The 27,990-nt window shown below is 32.0% G+C and overlaps 1 protein-coding gene across 6 annotated transcripts in view; it reads left to right on the top strand.

Annotated features, from left to right (window-relative positions):
- Positions 1 to 27,990, top strand: part of CHD1 (chromodomain helicase DNA binding protein 1) — a 78,918-nt gene that overhangs the window by 24,774 nt on the left and 26,154 nt on the right. For 4 of the 6 annotated variants that reach the window (XM_074360408.1, XM_074360405.1, XM_074360406.1 and 1 more), the window contains exons 3-26: positions 167 to 368; positions 1,495 to 1,605; positions 2,859 to 2,923; positions 4,648 to 4,797; positions 4,937 to 5,205; positions 6,834 to 7,059; positions 7,241 to 7,341; positions 7,569 to 7,747; positions 8,594 to 8,721; positions 9,388 to 9,604; positions 10,272 to 10,361; positions 11,388 to 11,578; positions 12,302 to 12,490; positions 14,076 to 14,238; positions 14,882 to 15,034; positions 17,200 to 17,271; positions 17,728 to 17,877; positions 20,019 to 20,167; positions 20,555 to 20,651; positions 20,772 to 20,867; positions 22,197 to 22,373; positions 24,968 to 25,128; positions 26,394 to 26,435; positions 27,239 to 27,369. In XM_074360408.1, coding sequence (XP_074216509.1) covers positions 167 to 368; positions 1,495 to 1,605; positions 2,859 to 2,923; positions 4,648 to 4,797; positions 4,937 to 5,205; positions 6,834 to 7,059; positions 7,241 to 7,341; positions 7,569 to 7,747; positions 8,594 to 8,721; positions 9,388 to 9,604; positions 10,272 to 10,361; positions 11,388 to 11,578; positions 12,302 to 12,490; positions 14,076 to 14,238; positions 14,882 to 15,034; positions 17,200 to 17,271; positions 17,728 to 17,877; positions 20,019 to 20,167; positions 20,555 to 20,651; positions 20,772 to 20,867; positions 22,197 to 22,373; positions 24,968 to 25,128; positions 26,394 to 26,435; positions 27,239 to 27,369 — 3,509 coding nt within the window. Of the gene's footprint in view, positions 1 to 166; positions 391 to 1,494; positions 1,606 to 2,858; positions 2,924 to 4,647; positions 4,798 to 4,936; positions 5,206 to 6,833; positions 7,060 to 7,240; positions 7,342 to 7,568; positions 7,748 to 8,593; positions 8,722 to 9,387; positions 9,605 to 10,271; positions 10,362 to 11,387; positions 11,579 to 12,301; positions 12,491 to 14,075; positions 14,239 to 14,881; positions 15,035 to 17,199; positions 17,272 to 17,727; positions 17,878 to 20,018; positions 20,168 to 20,554; positions 20,652 to 20,771; positions 20,868 to 22,196; positions 22,374 to 24,967; positions 25,129 to 26,393; positions 26,436 to 27,238; positions 27,370 to 27,990 lie in introns of those variants that run through there. The other 2 variants (XM_045517657.2, XM_074360407.1) reach the window with 2 other exon arrangements.

Genomic DNA, 27,990 nt, shown 5'->3' with positions numbered 1-27,990 from the left:
TGTCCATTATTACTGATTAACATTAATTTCTTTTTCTTTTTTTTTTTTTTTGGCTGTAGAAAGCTAAAATAAGAAATAAAGTTTGATGATTTGAGCTTTCTGCTGACTTAAGAAAACTAAATTTTTAATGAATTTTCTTTGAAATCTGTTTATTTTCAAATTGTAGCCAGTCGGATGATGATTCTGGGTCAGCTTCAGGCTCTGGATCTGGTTCGAGTTCTGGAAGCAGTAGTGATGGAAGCAGTAGCCAGTCAGGTAGCAGTGACTCTGACTCTGGATCTGAATCTGGCAGTCAGTCAGAGTCTGAGTCAGACACTTCCCGAGAAAACAAAGTTCAAGCAAAACCACCGAAAGTTGATGGAGCTGAGGTAATAAAGTATCCAATGAAAGGTAGATTTCTTGTATTACTTTGGGAAAATTTATAGCATTGGTTTAGAGCATTCTGAATCTAGATTTTAGAAAATGTTAATTTTAAACATTAAAATACACTTTCAGTGATTCTTAAATTGTGGTTAAATATCTGTGGACTAATTGTTTTGGAAGAAGAGCAGTCTGTAATTATAAAACAAGTACAGAATAAACACACACACAAGTACAACTGTCTTTTTGGGGGGCTGGGGGGTAGGTAATTAGGTTTATCTATTTATTTTTAGAGGAGAAACTGGGGATTGAACCCAGGACGTCATGCACACTAAACACATGCTCTACCACTTGAGCTATACCTTCCCCCACAACTTTCTCTTTTGAGGCAGAAATTGTTTCGTAAATATTTAGTATCTTACGGAAAAAAATTAAAGGCTTTGTGGTTTTTTTGTCAGTCTTACAGTATCTAATCTCTGTCAAGATCTTCAAAAGAGATACTTTATTGCTAATAGAGGAATTTAATAGAACTCTTCTTCCTTGAAGATACATAGTGCAAGTAGGCTGTTTGATAAAAGCTACTATAAGATTTACTAGAACTTGTCTGTACTTCAGAGTAGGGTTACTTAGAGTACCAGTCATGATAAGATGCTTGGGCCAGAATATAAATGAACATTCAGCTTCCTTCATGGAGGAAATCTTGTACCAACAACAAAAAAAAGTCAGCTGAACTCAAACTGTGCATAGTTACATAGCTGATTTGCATCCTGACTCAAGTTCTTCATCTTCACCTCACAGCAATTAAAAAATAGCCACACTTAGAGTAGCACTGGTGTTGCACATTGGTTTTGAGAATAGTAGTCTTGGACAGCAAAGAGCATATTGATTAATATTGTCTGTCTGTGAAACTCAGCACAACATAAAGTATTTATATACAATGAAAGCTCAGCATTTTATTTTAATTGTATTGCAGTAATACTGTATTTCATATAATGTGAGTAAAGAATACAGTGTTAACTTACTAGGAGGCATAGGAGGCAGTGAAAATGTTGGTGCTGCTTTTCAATAAATTAAAACCTTTTCTCAGAATTTTCTCAGAATTTCATCTTTTATTTATTTATATTTCTATTATAGTTTTGGAAATCTAGCCCTAGTATTCTGGCTGTTCAGAGATCTGCAATGCTCAAGAAGCAGCAGCAGCAGCAGCAGCATCATCAAGCTTCATCTAATAGTGGATCAGAAGAGGTGAGTTTTCATTGAGAAAGCTGTTAGCTTAAAAGTAGACATGATGCCCAGTCACTTAACTGGGTAGGTATTTATGAAATTATTAGAAACAGTATGGGTTTTGGAACAATAGGAAACAGTTTTATTTAATATGTGTATCAAGACCCTTGAAAGGTGGAATTATTTTTATCCAAATTTCCACTTTTAGGGATTAGTCCAAAACAAGCAGTGGAAATTTGTTTGCATTTGCTCATCACAGCAAAACTAGAATTTCTAAACTAAATGTGAATACTAGGGAAATAAACGTACAAGAACACAAACATGTATTCACACACATATATGAATGAAGAAATGTACTGTAAAGTCATATTTGTATAGACCATTAATAACAATTCTCTACATGCTTTTAAAAGAATAGGCTTCAGCTATAAACAGTGTAGTTCCTGTGTGCACATGAGTACACGTGCATGTATGTTTGCACAGAAACATTCAGGAAGAACAGCAGGTTTCCTAGACTACCTGAAAGTAGAGTATTCCTTTCCTAAGCCAAAATGGTGTAAAGCAAAGAAGCATTTATGTTAGAACACATCTTACTAATAGATGCACAAAATAAATGGAGATAAAGCACAGATGACCACAGGTGCAGTTCAAAATTATGGCAGCTTGATGCTGAGATGCTGAGTGTAGTTCCCGGGAAAGGAGTTTGAAGGTGCCATTCTCACTGCTCTGCATGTGTGCTACCTCTGTAACAGCTCGCTGCAAAACAAATGCTGAACGCTATTTTTGCCTTTTGTCTGTTTTCGTAGAAGTGAACATTTTCTTCAGGTTTTTTTCATTTAGTGAAAACAGATACTAATGTAGTTTTTTTTTTTTAAAGCAGTGGTGTAAATCTACTTTCAAAAAGTGGGGGATATTTGTATATCAAAAACTGCCTAATGAGGAAGAAAAATATTAAATCAAAATTTGACATACCAACAATTAGGATTCCTTTTTAAGGCTGTACCAGGCAACAATAATGTTCTCCAGAGATGGTAGATTTTAAGATTTTGTACAAAATGCTGACATTGTGATGTTTACGTTATTTCACTGGCTGTGTTACAAATTTACGATAAAAATGTTGTTAATTATGTGCTAATTAATGGTATAAATAGAACAACATGGAAAAAAGAGGCTTTACAGTTGTTATTAGCAAGTTAATGCTAAATAGTATATAGCAAGCAAAAATTTATTATAGTTAAATTCGAATCATTAACTAACTTAATTTTTCTTTATAGGATTCCTCTAGCAGTGAAGATTCTGATGACTCATCGAGTGAGATCAAAAGGAAAAAGCATAAAGAGTATGCCATTTTTTCAACTGATCACTTTGATATCAAGAAAATCCTAATGTTTTTGTGTATCTTCCTTTATGAACAGTTATTGCCAAATGTGGACTTTTGTAAATTCTTGTTCATAACATTTATTAGATTAACTTAAATTGTTAATTTCTAGCAGTTATTTTTCTGTAACTACCTGAATTTTTTTATGCCCTTATCTCCTATAACTCCTTTCCCATATACATACATATATATATATTTTTAATGGAGGTACTGGGGATTGAACCCAGGACTTCATGCATGCTAAGCACATGCTCTACCAGTAACCCTCTCCCCATATATTTTTAAACGTCAAAGACCTACTTAGTCACTATATCTCTTGTCTGGTTATTCTGCACTTTCACTTTGTTATCCTAACTTTGGATTTGTTATTTATCCTACTTTATGACTTTATCTTAATGCATCTTTAATGTGAAGATTCATATCTTTTACTAGTTTCTTAGAATTTAGTCATTATATCTCTAGACATTTTCTCTTTCTCATTCCGTAAATCTCTGTTACTATTATTAATAGATATATTTTGTATTTGTCTTATTGGATCATATCTATTGTATATATCTGTTGGATCATCCATCCTATCCTCCATGAATCTTTTTGTATCATGTTTTTTATCCTTTATTGCTATGCTACATTCTGGCTGATTTCTTCAGATCTGTCTTCTTATTTACTAAGTGCATTTTCAACTACTATGTCTCATTAGATGTTTAACTTTTACCCTGAGTTAGGAAGTTCTAAACTCAGCAGGGTGCAAGCAAAGAATGTTTTTAAAAGCAAGAGTCATTTGGGATGATGGACAGATTTGGTTGGATATAAAAAATCATTTTAACTTTTATTGTAAAAATAGAAAATGGAGACTTTCATATATCCTGTCTATTCTACTTCTAATATGCAAACTCTGAAAAAAATTTCAAGATGAAGAATTTGCTTCTCCATTAAATCATAAACCATATTTTATCATATGCTTGCTTACGTAACCTTTAATATAGTCGTAATTGGTGCAAGAGATGGAGAGCAACAGTAGGAACAGTAGCTGTGAGACAGGGTGTAATGTATCTATAAGAACTTGACGTGTATTTTCATTTGAAGTTTATATTATAGCAGAATATTAACAGTGCATCCAGTATTTTTTCTTTACATATTGATTGGAGTTAAATAGACTAAAAATAGTAACAAAGGTAAGGTAATCATTGCTGATTGAGATGGACTGATTTTTTTTTTTTAACTTTTTTGATTCTATATTTTAAGCTTTGTAATGAACATATGTAGTATTTTAAAAGTTATTTTGAAAGGTATATTAAAAATTGTAGTCTCCAGAAAATAAAAATGAAAGGGATTAGAATCTCATTTTTGAAAGGGCAAGTATAACAATTATAAACAATTTTCAGAATTAAATCCTCTGAGTCTTTAAATTAGTATACTGTTTTCATCTGTGGCAGTGTTCAAAATAAGTTTCCTTATTTGCCCTTCATTGAGACATAACTAAATGATTTAACAAAAAACTCTAGAGTTATGGGAGAAATCTATGAAGAACACTTTCCAGCATTTTTCTTAACTTTATAAACATTTTAAAATTGGTGAAAGCAATAGTATTTTTTATAGTAACTGGAATATAATTTAGTTTATTTGATTTTTGTATTTTATTGGAAACAGAATTTGTTATAAATATCTTTTATATACTTTACATACAGTGAAGATTGGCAGATGTCTGGGTCGGGATCTCCATCTCAGTCTGGCTCAGATTCAGAATCTGAAGAAGAAAGAGATAAAAGTAGTTGCGATGAAACAGAGTCTGATTACGAGCCAAAAAACAAAGTTAAAAGCAGAAAACCTCAAAATAGGTAAGTATAGTATGTTCCTGGTTTGGTGCTGAAAATTGTTCGTTTTAGAAGGTATTCTTTTTTTTAATTTATAGTTTCTTAAATCTTGTTTTGTGCCAGTGTTTCTGTAAAATACTTCTCATCCTCTGGTCTTCCCTAGATGTAAGTCAAAAAATGGGAGGAAGATTATTGGACAAAAAAAGAGACAGATTGATTCATCTGAGGAGGAGGAGGATGAAGATTATGATAATGATAAAAGAAGTTCTCGTCGCCAAGCAACTGTTAATGTTAGCTATAAGGAAGATGAAGAAATGAAAACAGACTCTGATGATCTACTGGAAGTCTGTGGAGAAGATGTTCCTCAACCTGAGGAAGAGGAGTTTGAAACAATAGAACGATTTATGGATTGTCGAATTGGAAGAAAAGGAGGTAGGTACTCTTTTGTTTATTTATTTATTTTTAAACTTTTTTTTTTTATTGAGTTATAGTCATTTTACAATGTTGTGTCAAATTCCAGTGTACAGCACAATTTTTCAGTTATACCTGAACATACATATATTCATTGTCACATTCTCTTTTGCTGTGAGCCACCACAAGATCCTGTATGTATTTCCCTGTGCTACACAGTACAGTCTTGTTTATCTATTCTACATTTTGAAATCCCAGAGGTACTCTTTTAAAAAGCATATTTATTTTTTGGTTGTTTGAATAATATTTACTAGAGTAAATTATTTCTTGAATATTTTGAAAGCCTAGAGGGTAGAATTCTTCTGTTTTACTTATTTGCTATAAAATATTCTTTGTTTGGCTTGAATATTTTCTTCCCAGTAAGTATCCATTTGATCTCACTTTATATATTGCAGATATTAGAAAAATTTTAACCTGTGCATTTGAGTTTTTCTGTTACCATGCATAAATAAGTAATTGCTATTTAGGTATTTTCAATTTGACAAATGGTTTGATTTAAAACATTTTTTCTTTCATCTTAGATATATAGGTTATTTTTTGCTTATCTTGACATGCATTTTTTCCTTTCAGTTTTATTGAGATATAATTGACAGTCAGCACTGTTTTAAGGTGGACAGCATAATGACTTGACTTACATATATTGTGAAATGATTACCACAATAAGTTTAGTTAATATTCATCTCTTTAGAGATACAATTTTAAAAAATAAAGAAAATTTCCCTTGTAATGCGAACTTTTAGAATCTATTCTCTTAGCAGCTTTCAGATATACCATACAGCAGTGTTTACTATAATCGTTATGTTGTACATTAACATCCCCAGTACCTACTTATAACTGGAAGCTTATGCCTTTTGACTGCCTTCATCATATTCCCTCTATCTCTAGTAACTACAAATCTGATCTCTCATTCATGAATTCCTCCTTCCCTTCTTCCTCTCATCCCTTCCTCCTTCCTTCCCTTTCTTCCTCTGATTTCCGTATATTAAGTGGGGTCACAGGGCATTTGTCTTTCTCTCACTTATTTCACTTGGCATAGTGACCTCAAGGTCCACTTGTATTGTCACAAATTTGCAGTTTCCTCTTTTTTGTGGTTGAATAATATTCCATTGTATATATGTGTATGTATATGCCAGTTTCTTTATCCACTTATCTGTGGGTTAAAACTCAGGGTCTTTCCCTGTCTTAGTTGTTATAAGTAATGCTGCAATGAATATGGGAGTGCAGATGTCCCTTCCACATAATGATTTCAGACATAACTTTTCAAAGATGATTTTAAATATTTTAATTTTCAGTTATCAGTATACCAGTTATCAGTTATAAATTGCTATATGATCTTAGGCATGCTGCTGTGTTTTGACCTTATTTTTCCTAATTTTAAAACTGAGGAGATTAAATTAGGTTACCTTTCTGTTCTAAAATGCTGTTTCTCTTATAAATGTGTAATATCATTTCTCCAAAATTCTTATACCCTATCACCTTCCTTATTTAAAAGAACATATCTTTTTCTATTTATGTTCTTGAATGTTTGTGTTGAAAGGAGATACTTCTGTAACAGTTTTAAGTAGACTGTATTGTGATTTCCTTTTCAGCTACTGGTGCTACTACAACCATTTATGCAGTTGAAGCAGACGGTGACCCGAATGCAGATTTTGAAAAAAACAAGGAACCAGGAGAGGTCCAGTATTTAATAAAGTGGAAAGGATGGTCACATATCCACAATACTTGGGAGACAGAAGAAACCCTTAAGCAGCAGAATGTTAGAGGAATGAAAAAATTAGATAATTATAAGAAAAAAGATCAGGAAACAAAAAGATGGTAAGTTTTATATTAAAGTTAAAAAGTAATGATGCTTTATTTCTATTTCAGTTTCTTCGTTATTCAAACTGGCTCACGTGATAAATGGCACAATGGGAGATTTTGTGCTACAGATGGTATTTGAGGGATGGATTAGTTAGAGGAGATTTTGAAGTCTGTTTCTGGATTAATAATCTTTCAGGTTGAAGAATGCTTCTCCAGAAGATGTGGAATATTATAATTGCCAGCAAGAACTTACAGATGATCTCCATAAGCAGTATCAAATAGTGGAGCGAATAATTGGTTAGTAATAAATTATTCTAATTATATCTTTATCTTTCCATGCTTGAAATAATCTGAAAAAAAGTCTTAAATTTACTGCTTAAACATCAAATACAGTAGCTTGCTCTTACTATAATAATAGAGTGTTGTAAACCAGATGACATATTTTTATTTGTATAGTTTTTACTAAGAATTATTCCTTGTGTAGAATTCAATGTAAAAAAATTATTACCTGATTTATCTCACAGCTCATTCCAATCAGAAGTCAGCAGCTGGCTATCCTGATTATTATTGCAAATGGCAGGGCCTTCCATACTCAGAGTGCAGCTGGGAAGATGGAGCTCTCATTTCCAAAAAGTTTCAAGCATGCATAGATGAGTATTTTAGCAGGAATCAGTCAAAAACTACTCCTTTTAAAGATTGCAAAGTGAGTATTGTTTGCTATTTTTAATTACTGAAAATGTATTTATGTCTCATAAATATTACAAGCCCACATAGAGAGTTGGTTCCTGATTTCAGATAGGCTGAAGGTGAGAACTGCTTGGTTGGTAAGTCTTATGGGAAATGATGTTCCTGTAATTGCTGATATCTTACATGTGGTACTGTCTTAACCTTGGTAAGTGAAACTGTTTCAGAAAGATAATAAATTGGTGGTAGTTGTGGGGAATGGTTTAGGGAGACCAAATAGGGAAAATTCCATGGAAATTAGATGTATATGCTTGACTTAAAATATAGTGAATATTTTCCTTGAAAGTAGGAAAGGAAAAGAGGGATGTCCCCATAAGAAAGTAAACAGGACTACCTTGCCTAATATTGTAAAGTTATTAAGTGATAGTTTCAGGGTCTATGTACTACTAGAATTTGTGTTCTTATTACAAGATGGAATTAAATTCATAATGGTAGTTTAGAAGTCAGAAACCAAATAGGAATTTAAGCCAGTTTTATGGTTTTTTTTCAGGTCAGGCCTGGAACAATGGTTAAATGAATGAATTTAATACAGGTTTTACTTTACATAGGACCCAAGTATTTCAGCAAGCATGTACTTACAGCCGTCATTTTTTGTTCAAAAAAGAGAGCAAAATATGTCATTGGTATATTGTTATAGCAATAGAAAACAGTCTTTGAATCCTCATATATTTTGAATCATGGAATTTCTGAGCTTTATCATTTGAGATGAAATTTCAGAATTTATGGTAAAAGCTGAGATCTTCATCTTTTAATATAATTTCTTGTGTTTAATAATTCTTCATATTAACATTTATTTCTACTAAAGGTATTAAAACAAAGGCCAAGATTTGTAGCCCTGAAGAAGCAGCCGTCCTATATTGGAGGACATGAAGGTTTAGAATTAAGAGATTATCAATTGAATGGTTTAAATTGGCTTGCTCACTCTTGGTGCAAGTAAGTATATTTTGAATTGTCTAAGAGGATAGGATAACAATTTTAAAAATAGAGGATTTGGAAAAGATTTCCACCAATGTAAAAGAAAAGACTCTTTGGCATTTAAAAGCAGGTCTTTGAGGTTCCCACTGTATCAACAAATACTTAGTCAATACTAAGAAGAAAATCCAGCAGAGTTTAACCTTTTGATTTTTGCAGTACTGAAACAAGTTTTCATTGAACTTGAAATCAGAAAATATATATACTTGATTTCACACTAATCCTGGACTGTATTTCTAGTACCCTTTTAGGCCTCTCTCCTATGTCCCTTACTCTGTTCTTGGCAATGTGGGTGACTAGGGTGTAATTTTTTTTTAACTGTACCATAGCTGTAGTTTTATATGGACTCTACCACTTGTAGTAGATAGATTGTGTTCATCTACATAATTGATTATAGATAATACTGTAAATCTTTAAGCTGCTTTTGGCCTAAAATGATAAACTTCTCCCTCTTCTCTTATACAATGGCCTTTACATTTATTTACAGTTAATAAAAATGGCATATTGTCAGTAATGCCTATCAGATTAATTTATTTAACTGCTCATATAAATTTGTATATGGGTTATGTAAAAGGTTTCTTATAAATTTGAATATTGTATACATGCTTTTTGTTTTCAACTTTGTAGAGGAAATAGTTGCATACTTGCTGATGAGATGGGCCTTGGAAAAACAATACAGACGATCTCATTTCTGAACTATTTGTTTCATGAGCACCAATTATACGGACCTTTTCTATTAGTAGTACCCCTCTCCACTCTCACTTCCTGGCAAAGGGAGATTCAGACATGGGCTTCTCAAATGAATGCTGTGGTTTATTTAGGTGACATTAACAGCAGAAACATGGTAAGTTGTTTCTCCACAAATTTAGAAATTTAGATACACTTGTCTTTGAGGGCAAATTTTTAAATTTTTCTTTATAAAGTCTTAGTTTGTAGCATTGAACTTGACACAAAGTACTCCGTACATTATTAACTTAATAAAAATTAATTTTTGGTTTAGTGTTACCTTATGTATATATTTTTTTCCTGTTCTTATGGAAAATTTCAAATAAACGTTAAAGCATACAGAAGAGTATAATAAATCTCCATGTGCATATCTCCAACTTCACAGCTTTAACCATTGCCTGTTTGCTTCATCTGTGCCTCTACATGATACTTTCCTCTCAATTATTGTAAAGCAAACCTGAGACATATTTCATCAAATAAATGTTATATTATTACATGAGTTAATCATTTGTGTTTTGTCAGACGAGAACTTCCTTCAGTGAGAAATGTGTATTTTAAAATGTGTCTTTTTTAATGGAAGTTTTTGATATGTTATTCTCATTTTATTTATGATAAGTAAGATCACTGTAGCTTGTTGGACTATGTAAAGGATAGTTAAAACTATTTTATTACATAAACATATTATACGTAGTTCTATGTGTATTTTGAATGGATTTTATTTTAGATATTCAATTAAGAGTATTCCTAATGTTTGTCTTAAAATTGTTTTTTAAATTTCTGGATAGATAAGAACTCATGAATGGATGCATCCACAGACCAAACGGTTAAAATTTAATATACTATTAACAACTTACGAAATCTTACTGAAGGATAAGGTGTGTATTATCTGTGTTTTTCTGTTTGGTGTATGTCACTTTTTCCTTAACTGTACGTTGTAGGTAGGATGAGAAGATAACTTAAATCAAGCAAACTACAGCCTATGGGTCAAATCTGGTTTATTTTTTTTTTTTATGATCCTTGAAGTAAAGGTCACCTTTTCCTTTTTAAAAGTGTTGTTAAACAAACCAAAGAATATGAAAGTAGTTTGGCACAGTGCCTTTTGATTTGTAAGGTCTTTAAAGAGGAGGAAGATACCTCACAGGATTAAGCTACCACTGGGTGAAGCACTGTGCTGAATGCTTTATACCTATTGTCTTATTTAATGCTTCATAGTTACTTTATAATATACTGCTATCTCTATTATAAAGAAAAGTTAAGTTAGGTCAATGAACTTGCCTGAGGTGTTACAACTATTAAGTAGTAGAATCAGATCTGTCTCTGTTTTGTCAGAGACTGACATTTATATGTTGGAGATAATGCAGTTTATTAAAAGTCGTGTGGTAAATTGTAACGATACTTGGAATAAGACACTGTTCCAAAGTTATATTTTCTCCAAATTGACATTAATAGAGGCTTCTACTGAGTTTAGGCTAAAAATGTTTCATAAAATTTTTAAATTATATTACAGAAGTTTTCTTTATTAATGTGTAAGCCAGTGAAAAAAACTTATCACTTGATATTTTGCTCTTTTTCTTTCTTTTTAATTTTTAAAATTATTTTATTTATTTTTAGTTTCTTGGGGGGGATGGTAATTAGGTCTATTTAGTTTTTTTTTTTAATGGAGGTATTGAGGATTGAACCCAGGACCTCATGCATGCTGAGCATGCACTTTACCACTTGAGCTATACCCTCCCCCTGCTCTGTTTTTCTGATGGCTAACTTAGTCATGGAAGGAACTTTATTTTGCATGTTTAATACATAATTTTTATTTGAATATTAGACAGGTTTGTAAATTTGCTTTATTTTAATGATTTGAATTTCATTTTTCTCTAAAAATACTATGTTCTTCTGTTTATTTTAAGGCATTCCTTGGAGGTCTGAATTGGGCATTTATAGGTGTAGATGAAGCACATCGATTAAAGAATGATGACTCTCTTCTGTATAAAACTTTAATAGACTTTAAGTCCAATCACCGTCTCCTTATCACTGGAACTCCTCTGCAAAACTCCCTCAAAGAGCTCTGGTCTTTGCTACATTTCATTATGCCAGAAAAGTAAGATAAACTGAGATATAAAATTAAACAGTTTTACTGTTTTGTGTGCAAAGTTTACCAGGAAAATAATTAATGTAGGTAATAAAGTCAGAAAGAGGTTTTATTGCCTCTTTCTTTGGACCAGAGATTATTAAGAAGAAAAGAAATAGGAAATGGGATGGAATATTCTGTGTAGTAATATTTTAATTTTTCAATTTTGTAAATAAAGCTTAAGCCATGTGTAATAAATTGTAACAGTTGATTTTGCCTGTGTTCAAAATATACCTTGCTTGAAAAAATGGAAGTAGTATCATTTTTAGTACTTAACAGCAGCAGTGACAATAACGTGGTGCTGTTAGGAAATCCCAGTTTCTAAATGAGGAAAACCATACTAAATAAGGATTCATAACTTGTCCAAATGATCGCATACGTCCAAATGGTCACATACACGTTTTCTTTCAGTAGATTCAGAACTTTCTTTGTAAAATATTTGTGATAATTACATATTTGAAAATACTTCATCTTTATTTAACTCAAGGAGAATCAAAATTTTTATGAAACAACTATATTTTATCTCTATATAGATATTTAATAGATTTCTTGGAAGGATAGTTATTAGACGTGATTAATTTTAGCTCATTTTTTCCCCTAAAAATCTCTATTTTGTTATATCTGAGTACCCTGAAAAATCTCACATGCAGGTTGACTTCTTTCATGATTCTTCCATTTGCTTAAATTTTTAAGGTTTTCTTCCTGGGAAGATTTTGAAGAAGAACATGGCAAAGGCAGAGAATATGGTTATGCAAGCCTCCACAAGGAGCTTGAGCCGTTTCTGTTACGCAGAGTTAAGAAAGATGTGGAAAAATCTCTTCCTGCTAAGGTTGAGCAGATTTTAAGAATGGAAATGAGTGCTTTACAGAAACAATACTACAAGTAAGATGTAAACAAGAGTACATGTTTTGAATATTTAATTTTACATAACCCCCCATCCTTGTGTCATTGAGGTGCCCCGCATCCCCAGTTGAGTCTTAGAGCAATAGCAATTACTGAATTTTAGAATTGCTTATTCTGTGGCATATTGAGGCAAAGAGAGATTCAATGGCATGTCCAAGATCATGGGTGACATAAGACTAAATAATTCATTTTCTAACACATCATTAATTGCTTTTCTCAGTTGCATCCTTTGATACACTATAGAATGGATATCGTGTGTTTTTGTTTTTGAAGTGTAGTCAGTTTACGGTGCAGTGTTAAAATTTCTGATGTACAGCGTAGTGATTCATTTGTACATTTATATATATATATATTCCCTTTCATATTTTTTCATTTTAAGCCATTTTACAAGGTATTGAATATAGTTCCCTATTCTATATAGTTTGGTGTTTTCATTATGGAAAACAGTATGAAGTTTCCTTAAAAAGTTGAAAATAGACTTACCCTATGATTCAGCAGTCCAACTCTTGGGCATATATTAAGAGGGTTTCAAGTGTTAGGATTTCCTTGCTACCAAAGCATTATTATGTAATTATGAAAATCATGTAATTGACAGAGGTAGAGGCCAGAAAAAGAAACTCAGAACAAAATTTTAGGCCCCTTGCTTTCTGAAAAGAACCGTATTTTACATAACTCATGTATGTCAGATCTATATAGTAACACTTTGGAAGAATCAAAAAGAAATACCTGTTCTAATATCTATTTAAATATTTAATTGCATAAAATGCACTGCTACATTCATTTGAATTCTGAGAAACATATTTTATGGTAAAATCTTTAAGTGCCATCTATGTAAAAAAGTACATTTATTACATAAATTTTAGGTTTTTGTTATGGAAAGTTTCAAATATATACAGAAATAGGATAATGTAATGAACTCCTATCACTCAGCTTAGTTTTCAGCTCATAGCCAGTCTTAATTGTACTCCCTCTTCCTGTACCTTCTATCACTTTGAGGCAAATGAGAGATATAATTGTTACAAGTCCCTCTGAGGAGTAACTTTGTAAAAAGGAAGAAAATAAAAGGAGTTAGACAAGGTAGATCATGGTGAGAGGAAATGTTATGTCTCGTTTGCAGTAATAAAATAACCACTCATAATTCTTCTCTAAGTTGTATGTGTATTGTGTAATTGTAATTCAGAGAAGGCAGTGTGGCTAGACAAGGTATCCTTATGAGGTTTTTGGTATCTTCATTAGCTGCGGAATGTGAAATTTGTAGAAAGGGTAAGATATTACAGTTGACCATTTAAAAAATAAATTTTGGGGAGAAAGGGATTAATACACTGTATTCAGTATGTTACATTAAGCCTTTACTGTGTATAGTTAATGGTTCAGTTAACAAGTTATGTGTTCTGATTAGTCTTATGAATGAGGTTCATCAGTTTGGAGAACAAGGTTTGTTCCATTGTATATGCAGTTGTGAACTTCATAATGGTGCAGTTTTGCTTTGATTTTTTTTTCTATGGTTTTAGAATTCATCCTGGTAATTGTTCTGCTACATAATTTTCATATTTTTTTTAAACAGATGGATATTAACTAGGAATTACAAAGCCCTCAGCAAAGGTTCCAAGGGCAGTACCTCAGGCTTTTTGAATATTATGATGGAGCTAAAGAAATGTTGTAACCATTGCTACCTCATTAAACCACCAGATAATAATGAATTCTATAATAAACAGGAGGCCTTACAAGTAAGAATTTTGAAATATGGTTACTTTGTGGTAAAGCAAAATTCTAGAAATGTTTATTTCAGTTATAACTGAATTAATATGTTAGAAATTCTCTTTGGCTGGTTAATGATATATTAAATAATGGTATATATTATTTTTCAGTCTTTATAAAAAGATTTAAAATTATAATTTATACAATTAATCATTTTTCCAAAATTGGATCTCTAACCATGGGCTGTGATACTTTATCCAGCAAAAATCCGTTAGTGTATTCTTAATTCTGAAAAAACTTCACTAGTGATTGTGCTGAATTTGTGGTATGACACATGGTAAGAAGGGCGTCTAGACCTTAGGTCTCATCCTTCCTATCACTTCCAGAAGAGAAATGAAGTGTGTGAAGAAGGCATAATGGCCACGCAGAGCATAGTAGGGCTTTGAAGTGCTAGGATAAGTGACTTATACTTATAAATTAGAATATATTTATAGTCATAGAGCAAAATGATGAAGGTTCTAGAATATTTTGAAAACTGAAATAAACTATTTTCCAACATTATGAAAATTTTAAATCTCAATTTAAAATACTTAAAAAAAACAAGTGTTAAATGAGGCACATTTCGTTTTATTGGCTTTTTTAACATGACAATTTTGATTTGTTTTCTTATAGCACTTAATCCGTAGTAGCGGAAAATTGATTCTTCTTGACAAACTCTTACTTCGCCTAAGAGAACGAGGCAATAGAGTTCTTATTTTTTCTCAAATGGTGCGGATGTTAGATATACTTGCAGAATATTTGAAATATCGTCAGTTCCCCTTTCAAGTAAGCATTTCATTTGGCCTTTTTTGTTGATTTAAATTTCATCTAATTCCTGAGCATGTTCTACAAAATGATCTTTGAAATTCTTTTGCAGATGAAGTGTAGATTTTATGTAGGCCATACTTTTTTTTAAAGAAAGTAGATCTGTTTAAAAAATTTGTCACTATTGCTTTTTTTTCTTCTTGACCTTATATTTAACAGCAAAGCAGTTTTTCTTTTCTCTAATTTTTATTTGCTTTTAATTCTGTATTTCTCTATGTTCAAATCTAAAGGGGCAGCCTTAGTATTAGGCTTTAGTCTGAGGAAGGGCAAGAGAGAGCAATTCTTGTGAATGTTACCAGGACTATTGGAGATTTTGAAGATTATGGGTTCACAGTTATTCTAATGCATAGTTGGCTGAATGAAACTACGTGACTTTAGGGAAGATAGCAAGATCAAAATGGACTTATATTCTATCTATTCAATATTTATTTTGAAATTCATTCACTGTAATTACAGATAGTAGAAATGAGTGTTGAATGTTAGAGTCAGGTGCTAGTCTTAGGCACTTTACATCTAATAGTTAACTTAATCCTTCCAGTAATTTTATGAACAGTGCCTGGAACATAGGAAACACTGTGCATATACAGCTAGTAAATGATGTATATTTAGTGCAGGCAATAAAATAAAAGTAGAATTATAATGATGAACCTCAACACACATAGTTTGTGTTCTGTTGGAGCTTACAGCCTGGTGTGGAAGATAGACATTAAGCCAGGTAATTACAAATATAATGTTACAACTCTGGTAAGTGCTATGAAGAACACGTATTGGGTGGTATGAACATGACTGAGATACATGTAGTCATTTAGGGGAAAAAGTAGAAAGAGTACTGTTGCTTGATTTTTTTATTTTAATAGCTTTAATGACATGTAATTTCCACTGTATACCATTCATCCATTTAAAGTTTATGATTCAGTGGTTTTTAATATATAGACAGTTATGTGCAATCATCATCACAGTTTAGAGTATTTTCATAATCTCAAAAAGAAACTACCCTTAAGCTGTCAACCTTGGTTGCCCCTCTTGTGTTCCCCATCCCCAACCCAGCCTGTTAGGTCATGCCTCAGTACATGATAATACTACTATTTTTTAAAAGTTTTCACCAAGTATAATTTTTAATGGAACAGAAATATAACACTTTTAAGTTTTTTTTTGATTTTGGACATCTGTTGTTTAGCTAATGTTTAGTAACACTCAGTATATGTTAGACACTGTGCTTAGTGTTTTTTTAATGAAGAGGAGGTAACTAGGTTTCTTCACTGATTTCCGCTTAGAGGAGGTACTGGGGAGACAACCCAGTATCTCTTGGTGCCGAGCATGCGCTCTACCAGTTGAGCTATACCCTTCCCCCACGACGCTGTGCTAAGTGTTGAATTACGTTCTCTCACTGAATCTTTGGTATTCTATGAAGGAAGTAATAGTATTATGTCCATTTACTGAGGAGGAAACTGACAAGAATAAGAGTCAAATTTCTTGCCCAAGATACCATGAATACTCAGGATACTCAAATGTGGGCTATTCAGCTAGAGCCTGTAGTGCCCTGAATCAGTGATTCTCAGCATTTAAACTGGAGGGCTTTTGCTGGATCCCTCTCTCAGAGTTTCTGATTTTAGTACTGGGATGGTGCTCAAAAATTTATGTTTCTAAATTCTCAGGTGACATTGACATGTTGGTGCATAACCATGCTGGGCTCAGAGTTTTTTAAACTGTGGGCTGTAACATATTCATGGATCTGGGAATCAATTTAATGGGCTGTACCAACATTTTTAAAAAAATGAAATAGATCATAAACTATGAGGGTGTATCACAGTACACTGTGTCATGAAACCTATTTTGGTTGTACAGCTATGTACTCATTCACATGCAAAGTATATTCTTACAGTGGGTCTCAAGCAAAATGACAAAGCCAGTTCTATTATTTATTGTTAGCAAAAGCAGTGCTGCTGGTTATGAGCGTGGACTCTGGAGATACAATGCCTGGGCATTGTTACCCTACCTATAAGTACCTTCTAGCCTTAGGAAAAGCAGTGCTGCATTTGCATTACTTAATTTCATAACTGATTTCAATTCGTTTTTAAAGTTTTGATTCTGTTACTATTGCAGTATTTTAATGTGTTTTATTCTAGAGATTAGATGGATCAATAAAAGGGGAGCTGAGGAAACAAGCTCTAGATCATTTTAATGCTGAAGGATCAGAGGTATGAACACTTGTAAAAGTGTAGTGTTTTGTCATTATTTTAGTCATTTGTAGTTTAAAAGAACACAAGTGTTATTGGTGCTAGCTGGTTTGATTTGCAAGTGAGATTTTAAAATTAGTATTCTGTGTTAAATCTGAAGAATTTTACCCTTTCGTATCAGTAGTATTTCATCATAGGACAGTTAATTTGCTTAGAAATAAATTAGCCTACTTTCATTTGGAGTTCTTGTTGAATTGCTGTTTTCATATATGTGTGTATATGTATATATTTATGTTTTGGAGTCTTGTTGATTGGTTTTTCTAGAGGTCTATGTGTTTTATAAGTATTTTTTAAAACTGTCTTTCAGTCTTATTGGTAACATACTTTTTAAATTCAGAAATTAAATTGTAAAACTTTCATACTGATTATTCACAGTTTAGAAGAATTTAAAATCATGCCTGTTTATACTCCTTACAGGACTTCTGCTTTTTGCTTTCCACAAGAGCTGGAGGTTTAGGAATTAATTTAGCCTCAGCTGACACTGTTGTTATATTTGATTCTGATTGGAATCCACAAAATGATCTTCAGGCACAGGCGAGAGCTCATCGAATTGGGCAAAAGAAACAGGTATTTTTCATTCTTATTTTACTCTTTTAGGATTTTTTTTGTTATGAGTGCTTGGAAGTGATTTTTGTTTTTCTTCTGGTAAGATCATTGAAACAGTCATGTTGCTATTTAACAGATAGGGTAATGAGGAATTCACATTTACCAAAATCCTGACAGAACTGAGGATGCCTAATAGGATCGTGTACTCTTTTTGGATCATTATTCTGTTTACAACTGTAGAATATAGTATTTCATTCAATATATGTAACTTTAAAATGCCTTCATAAACTTAGTTTAACTATTGAAAGATTTTGCTCAGTACATTGCTTCCTTTTTGTTAGCCTGTGTTTTATTCATGTGCCTACAAGATTCTCTATGCAAAAAAGCCACTCATAATTTTTGTACAACTATCTGGCACAGTTGTAGTAGCCCTTAAGAAAAACCATCTGTCATTCTTTTAGTGCCTTGGTCCTTGTCTTTTAATTCATTTACCTCCATCTAAAGTAGTATTTCTCAAACTTTTTCAAAGCAGGAGATATAAACATGTAGTACCACAGAGGCTTAGCAGATTTTAATTTTTGAAACATTCATATTTTCTACTGAAGAATAAATCCATAATCTAAAAAATGTTTTACCCAGATAATTCTTATTAAACTGTGCCCCATCAGGAATGGATCATGTATCTTCCTATCATTTTTATACTCTGAAACAACATTGCATACCCCTGAATAAAAAGACTGTATTTAAAGTAGTGGTTCTTAAATTTATCAGACCCAGTGACCTGTTTTTATGACAGTTATTTTTAGCACCCCTTTTTCTGTCTTGAATTAGATACATGTAGTTTGAGGTCATCCTAATGCCCTAACAATAATTTAGATTTTTTAAAAAAGAGAGCTCTTTCCAGTATATACTGGGATGTAAAAATAAGTTGAGAGAATAAGAGCAAGACTTGTTCTCTGTAAAAAAGTACAAAGGAAAGAAACAGCAAAGGTATATTTGTGCATAACAGAATGAAAAATAGTATTAGGTTGGATAATAACTGACTTACTTGTACATGATAAAGAGAGGGAAACTTGAAGTAGAAATAACAACATGCCAAGACAAATTATAGACTGTCAAAGATGAGAACGTAAGGAAATAGGATTTCACAGGTTAATTAGGCCTAATGTATATGTGAAGAGTTGAAATAGCCCTGTATTATGAATGAGTTGGGGAGTAGTTATTAATTGCACTGGACATATTTGCATGCAGCAACTACCAAATGAGTAGTTGTAGGTTAGTAATACAGGTGAGTTTTATTGGTGACACCGATACTAGAAATATATGGAAGTGGTAAGTAATGATAAAGATCCAAATAAAACAGTATCCAGTTATCTACTGATACACACAATGGTTTATAATCCTGAAAAAATTAGTGTGTATTGTAACTCTGAAAGTACTTCATGTTTGTGTTAAAATAGAGTTATAATTTAGACTCACAGTAAATTTCAGAGGTTTTTAAAAATTCTTGAAAAACTTACAAGATAATTTTTCATTTTGCCAGAATGTTCAGTTTAATGAAGAATGTCTACTATCCCAGGTCTCTGTGCTCTGAATGCTGATAAGCCCACCTAGTCACTGTTAAAACTAAAAATGTTCCTATAAATTTTCAAAATAGCCCCATATTGTGATATTGTTTGATATAGAACCACTGACCTTGAGAAATTACTACACATCAATTATGGAAAGCTTTTTTTTGTTTTTAATGGCTTCATCATTGACTTGAGAAGAAATTCACAGAATTTTAGATTAAATGGAATAATGTAATGTAATGTTAATCAGAATTGAGGGAACTGGTATAAGGTTGTCATAAGTTTACCTTTTCCTCCACCAAAAGATAATTTAAAAGTCACTGTCATTCCTTAAAAAAAAAAAGCAAAAGCAAATAAAATCTCCTAACCGAAGTATAAAAAGGAGGGACATACTCTCAAAATAATCTTTAAATTGAAGAAACTTTAGCTTTAAATGTATTATTGTATGTAACAACTGTTTATTTTGCTTCTGACCAGTGAAAACATCATACAGGATGAGCTTCAGTCTAGGTACCAATATTTGGGCATGTAACATTAGCAAAATGAATCCTTTTTACTGCACTTTAGGTTTTATCACGTGTATCTTTACAGGTGAACATTTATCGTCTAGTTACAAAGGGATCAGTTGAAGAGGATATTCTTGAAAGGGCCAAAAAGAAGATGGTTTTAGATCATCTTGTCATTCAAAGAATGGACACAACTGGGAAGACAGTACTACATACAGGTTCTGCCCCCTCAAGGTAGTTACTTTCCTGTTAAAAAAATATCCTTTTAGAATCATACTATATCCATTTTTCTGGAATGTTACTTACTGTAAGCAGATCATTGAAGTACTGTATTTAGTGTTGTGATTTTATTTTTTAAAGCACTGAAATAATTTGTAGTCAGTGATAGACATTCAGTACATGGTTTCACCACTCTAGTTTTGTAATCTTGGGGGAATACCCTTTAACTTCTAGGTTTCAAGTTCTTTAGTTTTAAAGTAAGTATATTAGTAATGCTTGACCTATATTTATGTCATATTAATTTTTTATAAAGGTAACTGTCAATAAGTAGTAAGTGTTGTGTAAATGTTAAATTTGTGACTGTTAATATTAAGTATTTTTATTTGTTTTTCATTATTTCAGTTCTACTCCTTTCAATAAAGAAGAATTATCAGCCATTTTAAAGTTTGGTGCTGAGGAACTTTTCAAGGAACCGGAGGGAGAAGAACAAGAGCCCCAGGTAAAAAAAAAAAAAATTGTCCCAAAATGTGTCGTTTTTAAAATTGTAAATGTGAAGTATATTTATTTTTAAATATATTAAAGTATATATTTAAAATAGAAGATTTCTTTCTTTCTTTAGGAAATGGATATAGATGAAATCTTGAAGAGGGCTGAAACTCATGAAAATGAACCAGGCCCTTTAACTGTAGGAGATGAATTACTTTCTCAGTTCAAGGTAGGTTTTTCAAATTTTTTCTTAATATTAGTTATATAAATTGAGAGGTTCTGATTTTTTTTTTTTTTTTTGTCATTTAGTGTTTTATTCCTCTTTCTTTAAACATGATCAGTAAGGTAGTCTATAAAAATGTTTAACATTTTTGTCTTAACATTTGCTGAGGTATATAAAATTTTTTTCTCTTATTCTGACAAACCATCAGTGACATGATTTGAAAGGGATCAAATCATTTATGAATAGCTATGCTTAGTGGAATGGGGAGGGCTGTTTCCTCAAATATTTGGGTAAATGCATGAATATGATCTCTTATTTCAATTTCCATGACTGAAGAATTTTAGCTGATTTTTGTTGGAACAATTTTTGACATTAGATTAATTTAAGCAGTATTATGACTAAGAAAAATCAAGCAAATGCGGTCACACAACGTAAGCAATAATATTTATAAATACCCCTGGTTTGGTGAGGGCTAAAAGGTTGACAGAAGTCCTAAAGCAACATAAATCAACCTACATCATAGAGTAAGTTGTATGCCAGTTACGTAGAATAAAGAAATAGGTTGCTCTGTATCCTAACCATTTTCCATGAACTGGGTTTTTTAAGGATCAATTCATGTCGTTCATTCATTCACCAAATAAATATCGAGCATCTGCAATGTGCCACACAGAGACAGAGCAGTGAATAAAAACTTGTAATTTTAATGGATCACTCTGGCTGAAGTGCAGAGGATTTACTGTAATGGGAAAGAATTGAAGTTGGAGAATAAGTCCTTAAATGTATTATCTTATTTAATCCTCACAAAAGTTAGTGTGCTATCTAACTTTTAGAGATGAAGAAACTAGGGCTTAGGGAACCTAAATAAATTTATCTATTCTCTCAGAGTTCCTTGTGTCTTGTCATTAGCTCTTTAGGTACTATTTTTATGATTCAGAAAAATAATATTGGATTTATCTACAGCACTTTGTAGTTCATGGACTGGTGTGATAATTACTGCAGAAGGTCATTTAGCACATTACCACTATAAATTACTTTGTTCTTATTCTTTTAACTTAGAGTAATAATTTTTTTATCATCAGGGCAAAAGAGAATCATTCCTGAAAGAGAATTCTTAGAAGTCATTTGATTTCACCTACTTTGACCTAATGAAGAAATAAACTTAGTTTAACAATCATATTTGGTTTAATCCATAGTCATATTCATTATCCTGAGGATATTTAAGTGTTACTATCTTATTGTGGTATGCCTCTTCCTCCCTGCTGAAAAAGAAAAATATAATTTAAGGATGAATTCTTTAATGCGAATATATTCTGCTAAAATTCTGTAATTTCTCAGGTTGCCAACTTTTCAAATATGGATGAGGATGATATTGAGTTGGAACCTGAAAGAAATTCCAAGAATTGGGAAGAAATCATTCCTGAAGATCAAAGAAGACGATTAGAAGAGGAAGAAAGACAAAAGGAACTCGAGGAAATTTATATGCTCCCAAGAATGAGAAACTGCGCAAAACAGGTAACTTTTTAATTTGAAAGATATTTCTATATCGTAAGAGTATTTACACCGTGCTATTCTTTGTTTAAGAGAAATAGTGATCCTTAGTTTTGTTTTCTTACGACTTATCTGACTTGATAATGCTTGTCTCATACAATGAGTTGGAAAGTGTTTCATTAAATGTTTGGCAGTGTTTGTCAGGGAAACTGTCTAGGCCTAAGTTTTCTTTGTTAGAAGATTTTTAAACTATAACCTAAGTTTCTTTTGTAAATATAGAACTATTGAGAGTATCTGTTTCTTGAATGAGTTTGGTTGATTGTTTTAAGGAACTTGTTCCTTTTATCCAGGTTGTTGAATTTATGGGCATAAAATTATTTATAAAATCCCCTTATTCTTTTGGTATCTGTAGGGTATTTAGTGATTTCCCTCTTTTCATTCCTAATATTGGTCATTTTTTCCTTGATTATGGTTAATTTTACTCTTTTCAAAAACCACCTTTTGGTTTCATTGATTTTTCTGTTTTAAATTTCATTGACTTGTGCCTTTTATTATTTCTTCCTTCTTTTGCTTTGCTTTTTTTTTTTCAAGTCTCTAAAGGTATAAGATTAGATCATTAAATTAAGATCTTCCTTTTCAAATATTAGCATTTAATTCTGCATGTTTCCCACTAAGCACTGTCTTTTCTGAATCTCCTGAATTTTGATACTTGTTGTGTTTTCATTTTCATTTCTTTCAAAAATATTTTGATTTCTTTTGTGACTTCCTCTGTGACCCATAGGCTTTTTCAGAAATATGCTGTTTAATTTCCAAATATTTGGGAGATTTTTCAAGTATCTTTGTTACTGATATCTAGTTTCTTTTATGGTCAGAGGGCATACCCTGAGTGATTTGAATTTTTAGAAATTTCTTGGTGTTTATTTTATTGCCTAAATGAACAAAATATTAGAGTTTTAAATAATGCTAACAGTGCTGTACCAAGATATACTGGATTCTGTGACCAAAGGAAAAACTTTAATATAAGCCCTCTTTGCATTATCTTGATTACTGAGTTTTTGGTTTCTCCTCAAATTTAGAGTCTGAGGTAGATGAAGGACTTACCCCACCCTGGTCCTTGCTTTGCTACTTACTTTTATTTTCTGCAACCATATTTAGGACTTCTCCTGTGTTCTCAGTTCATTAGTTGAGAAGGGTCTGGCTAGGCTTCCTGCCTATCTCCTGAAAGGTGACTGCTCTCTTTCTCCAGACCTTCACCGTCAAGGAAATGTTTTCTTTTATCTCCAGTCCTGTTTGTAGTCTTTCTCATGAGCACCTGGTAGGTTGGTGGAGGTTTGTGGAAAAGCACCTGAGAGTAGGTGCAGGTTCCCCCTAGGACCCTCTGCTCTCATGGTAGCCCACACTCAGTCTTGAACAAATCTGAGCTAACTTCCTCTCACCTGCTTATATGGTACTTGATGTCTGTCATTCGTATTACAAGTGAGCTGGTGTTTGAGTGCCATCACTTTTTAATAATCTGCTATATTTCCTTATATTTTAGACTACTAGATTGTTGTGATTTTGATGTGTTTAAGAAAATTTATGATTTTGTAGATTAGACTTGTTAGAGTGGCAGCAACCTACCAACTTTCTATATCTGAGGCAGAAATGGAGCCAGATAATTTGTGTTTGGCCTGAGAGTGATCATGTATGTAGTTTCTTGGTGTTTAATTTCTATAAAACCCTTATGGTTTCTTTTTACAGTGCATGGGAAGCACAGCATTATATTAGATCTAGTGAAAGGATGAGAGAAAATTATAACGAGTAAGAACTAAATACCATTGCTGACTTGCAGTTAGCTTTCAGTGCATTAGGGGTTCAGAATATGTACTGAGATTTTGTAAGGACTCTAAAGACTTGCTGAAAAATGTTTTGATTTATCTGTTAAAGAACTAATGGGTGTTATAAAGGCGCTTTTATGTGGATTCAACTGGCACTTTTTTCATATTACTAACCTAATTAGTAGATATTTAGAAGAACAGGAAAAAAAATGACACAATCAATCTGTTCAGAGATACCATAGTAACATTATGGTATACAGTATACTGAATTCCAGTATTTTTTTAAATATATCTCATTTGCCAAGTTTAATTGGAGTCACATTAATTTGGAACTTGCTTTCTTCCTTTTGATGGTGTATAATGTATGTTAATCATTCTGTAACAATTTTAAATGGCTTCTCAACTTTTTGTTGTATAGATTATTTGTCCAGTCTTTTTTTGATGAACAGATTGTTTGCATTTAAAAAATTTTTTTTTAATGTAAGTAACTTTTGGCTGGTGTTCTTTTACATTTCTGATGTCAGGAAAAATGCCTATCAACTGCCTGTTAGTAACCCTTTCACATATTTTTACAAAAGGATAATCGGTGTTTTTCTTGCTGATTATGAGGATGTTTTAAGTGTTAAGGATATTAATACCTCTTTGTCATTAACATGCTATATTTTTCTGGGGTTTTTTGTTTGCTTTTCAATTTTATTTAATGTTTTTGATATATAGAAGAATATTTGAATTTATTTTATCAGTCTTTTATAGTGTTTTCTTTACTCTAAGCTTGGGTAAAATTTTGTTTTCAACTTCCAGATTAGTTTCAATGGAAGTGAAGGGAGGCGCAGCAGAAGTAGGAGATACTCTGGATCTGATAGTGATTCGATCTCTGAAAGGAAAAGACCAAAGAAACGTGGAAGACCACGGACTATCCCTCGGGAAAATATTAAAGGATTTAGTGATGCAGAAATTCGGCGGTAAGCTGACCTGAGACTGTTTTACTCCAACTTGCTTTTAGTAGAGGGTGAAATTAAAGTATTAGAAATCCCATAATTTTTAAAGATTAAGATGCAAGTTTTAGAGGCAGCAAATGTATGATAATTGGGTAGGGACTGGGTGGTTCTGCTTTTGGTTGTTCATCATAACCATGGAAAAAAGTGAGTTTGGCACCTAATTGTTCCACGTTATTTATTACTCTATTTAGACTGCTAAATTATTTTGCTTTAATTAATGTGGTTCAGAATAGTGACCCTTTTGAATAATGAACATACATATTTCAGTATGTTAGGTTATTTATTAAACATTATCACTGCATTTATGACTCCAACATTACTCTTTTTACATAGGAGTAATTTAGTTCTATATTCTAGTTTTTTAACACTGACGTGATTTCCTTTTTGAAAGTAACCATGTTAAAGTGTTTGTGATATGTCTAGGAAGTGAGGTAAGATTGGCCTTGCAGGATAAATTGTAGATTTTTTTTCAAAATATTTTTATTCATATATACAGATTTATTAAAAGGGAAAGGGCTTATAGCTTACTTTGTTTATGTAATATTTTTGCTTATGAAGTTTGTGAGTTTGTTTATTGTTGTATTTTGAAAGTTTGTTGTTTGTTTCAGTCCATTGTAACTCTTTTCTTTTAAATCATAGACCCTGACTGATAAAATTGTTCCTCATTCTTTCTGCCAAAAACCTAAATATAAAAATATCGTTAGATTGTATTTAGGGTACTTTCATGACCTTCTGATTTGCTGGAATTTCTGTCTTTAGTTGAAAAGGCATTTCTGCTTTTCCTGGATATCTTCCCTCATCCATAAACCACTTGGGTAGCTTGGTTCTTAACTAATATTTTTTCCCTGTTGTTAGTATGATATCATACATCTGAATTAAAGCTATATAGTCAGTAAACTTTTATCAACACTTGAAATGTGAGGAGGTGTAATGTGATTGGTAATTCTGGAGACACTTCCTATGGTAGCCTTGAAACTTTCAGTCTTGTGAAAATAGTAAAATAATTTCAAAAATAAAATTTAGCTTCTATTGTTTTATTTATATTGGTTTCTAAACATCTTATCTTACTTGATATATCTTAATATTTTAACATTTGTTTATTTTTGTTAGTAATAGTGCCTTGAATTAATTTTTGCATTAACAATATTATCTTTATTTCTACATATTTATATTTATTTTTTAATGAATAGTGAAACCCATGTTTAAACCAAACAATTATTTTCTGTTAGGTTTATCAAGAGTTACAAGAAATTTGGTGGCCCTCTGGAAAGGTAAATATATTTGCCATTCTCAATAGAATTATAAAATTTGCCACATGCTGTTAGCTTTGTATATACTAATATTCATTTTAGCTACTTTCTTAAAAATTTGCTTTAACAGGTTTTTATAAAGTTAATCTGTGGAAAACAGATTTCACATAGATTTTTTAAGTTTTTATACTATCCTTAATTCTTTTTAGTCTGTGAAATTTTCCCTATAAAATACATGTCTGTAAAATATTTGCATTTTTATAATTGTAAGAGACTTCCCAAATGCTTTTTCTTTTCTATTTCTTTTTTTTACGGAGGAACCAGTGATTGAACCCAGGACCTTGTGCATGCTAAGCATGCACTCTACCATTGAGCTATACCCACCCCCACAAATGCTTTTTCTTTTTATCACAAACTTATAAAATACCAGATTCATCCTTATAGAAGCTGACTTGCTAACCTAGCCTTCTGACTTAAAGACCAATTCTATTTATCAATTAATCTCAATAATTGTTTGTGATTTGAATACTCCTTGTCCTTTGTTGTGGCAAAACCACTCTCTCAATATAGAGTGGCAAAGACTATTCATTTTTTCCTCCTCAAAATCCTGTCTTACAATAGAGGTATTTTTGGTTTTATTTTGAAACGACTTGCATGAAGTACAGTGAAAAACATTTCGTTTTGAACATTAATCATTATTCATATTATCTCCTCAGTGCCTAGTAAAAAAAAAAAGAATATAGAATTTCACTCTTATAATATGTATCTTAAATGGCTCCACTTTTTCTGCATATTTACCTGAAAATTGTATTATTTTATTACAGATTGGATGCAATTGCTCGAGATGCTGAATTAGTTGATAAGTCAGAGACAGACCTCAGACGACTAGGAGAATTGGTACATAATGGTTGCATTAAAGCTCTGAAGGACAATTCTTCAGGAACAGAACGAACAGGTAATATTAAAATGAAAGTGATTTAAAGACAGGTAAATGGAAGTTTTGAAATACACTCTTAATGAATTAGGTAGGTGTTGGTAACTTCAGTTATTACATCAATCTTAATTATATAAGTAGTGTTAAAAATGCTTCATAAAACAAAGCCAGGCCATTTCTGGGTAGTAGGAAATGAGGAATAGGATTGCATTATTAAAGGCAGTAGAATCTATCTGCCTGGTATATTCTGGCTGGGAGGTAACATGAGGAATTATTGTTAGGTATATTATATTTTTAGTATAGATGAGATATTGTAAGTATACATATGTGACATTGGTTTTGGGCCTAGTTATTTCGTTATACTTATTTTGCAATTCATCTACCTAAATAAAAATATTTAGATAAGACTCAGTAATCGGATATACTGAAAAAAAAATCATACTAAAACTTACTGAAAGACTGACAGTATTAATAAATTGATATACGTTGTGCAATTGATAAAGTGCCCAAAATGGTTTTTGTGAATCCTCATCTGCTTATTTTATAATCGCTAGTATGTACTGAATATACTGGAGTGAAACTTAAAAGTTTGCCAGCAAGCCTCCCCTTAATATAAACAGGTAATACTTATAGGTAAATAAG

The sequence above is a fragment of the Camelus bactrianus genome, chromosome 3 (genome assembly GCF_048773025.1).
Source record: "Camelus bactrianus isolate YW-2024 breed Bactrian camel chromosome 3, ASM4877302v1, whole genome shotgun sequence".
Classification (NCBI taxonomy): domain Eukaryota; kingdom Metazoa; phylum Chordata; class Mammalia; order Artiodactyla; family Camelidae; genus Camelus; species Camelus bactrianus.
This window is presented reverse-complemented; position numbering and strand designations above follow the sequence as displayed.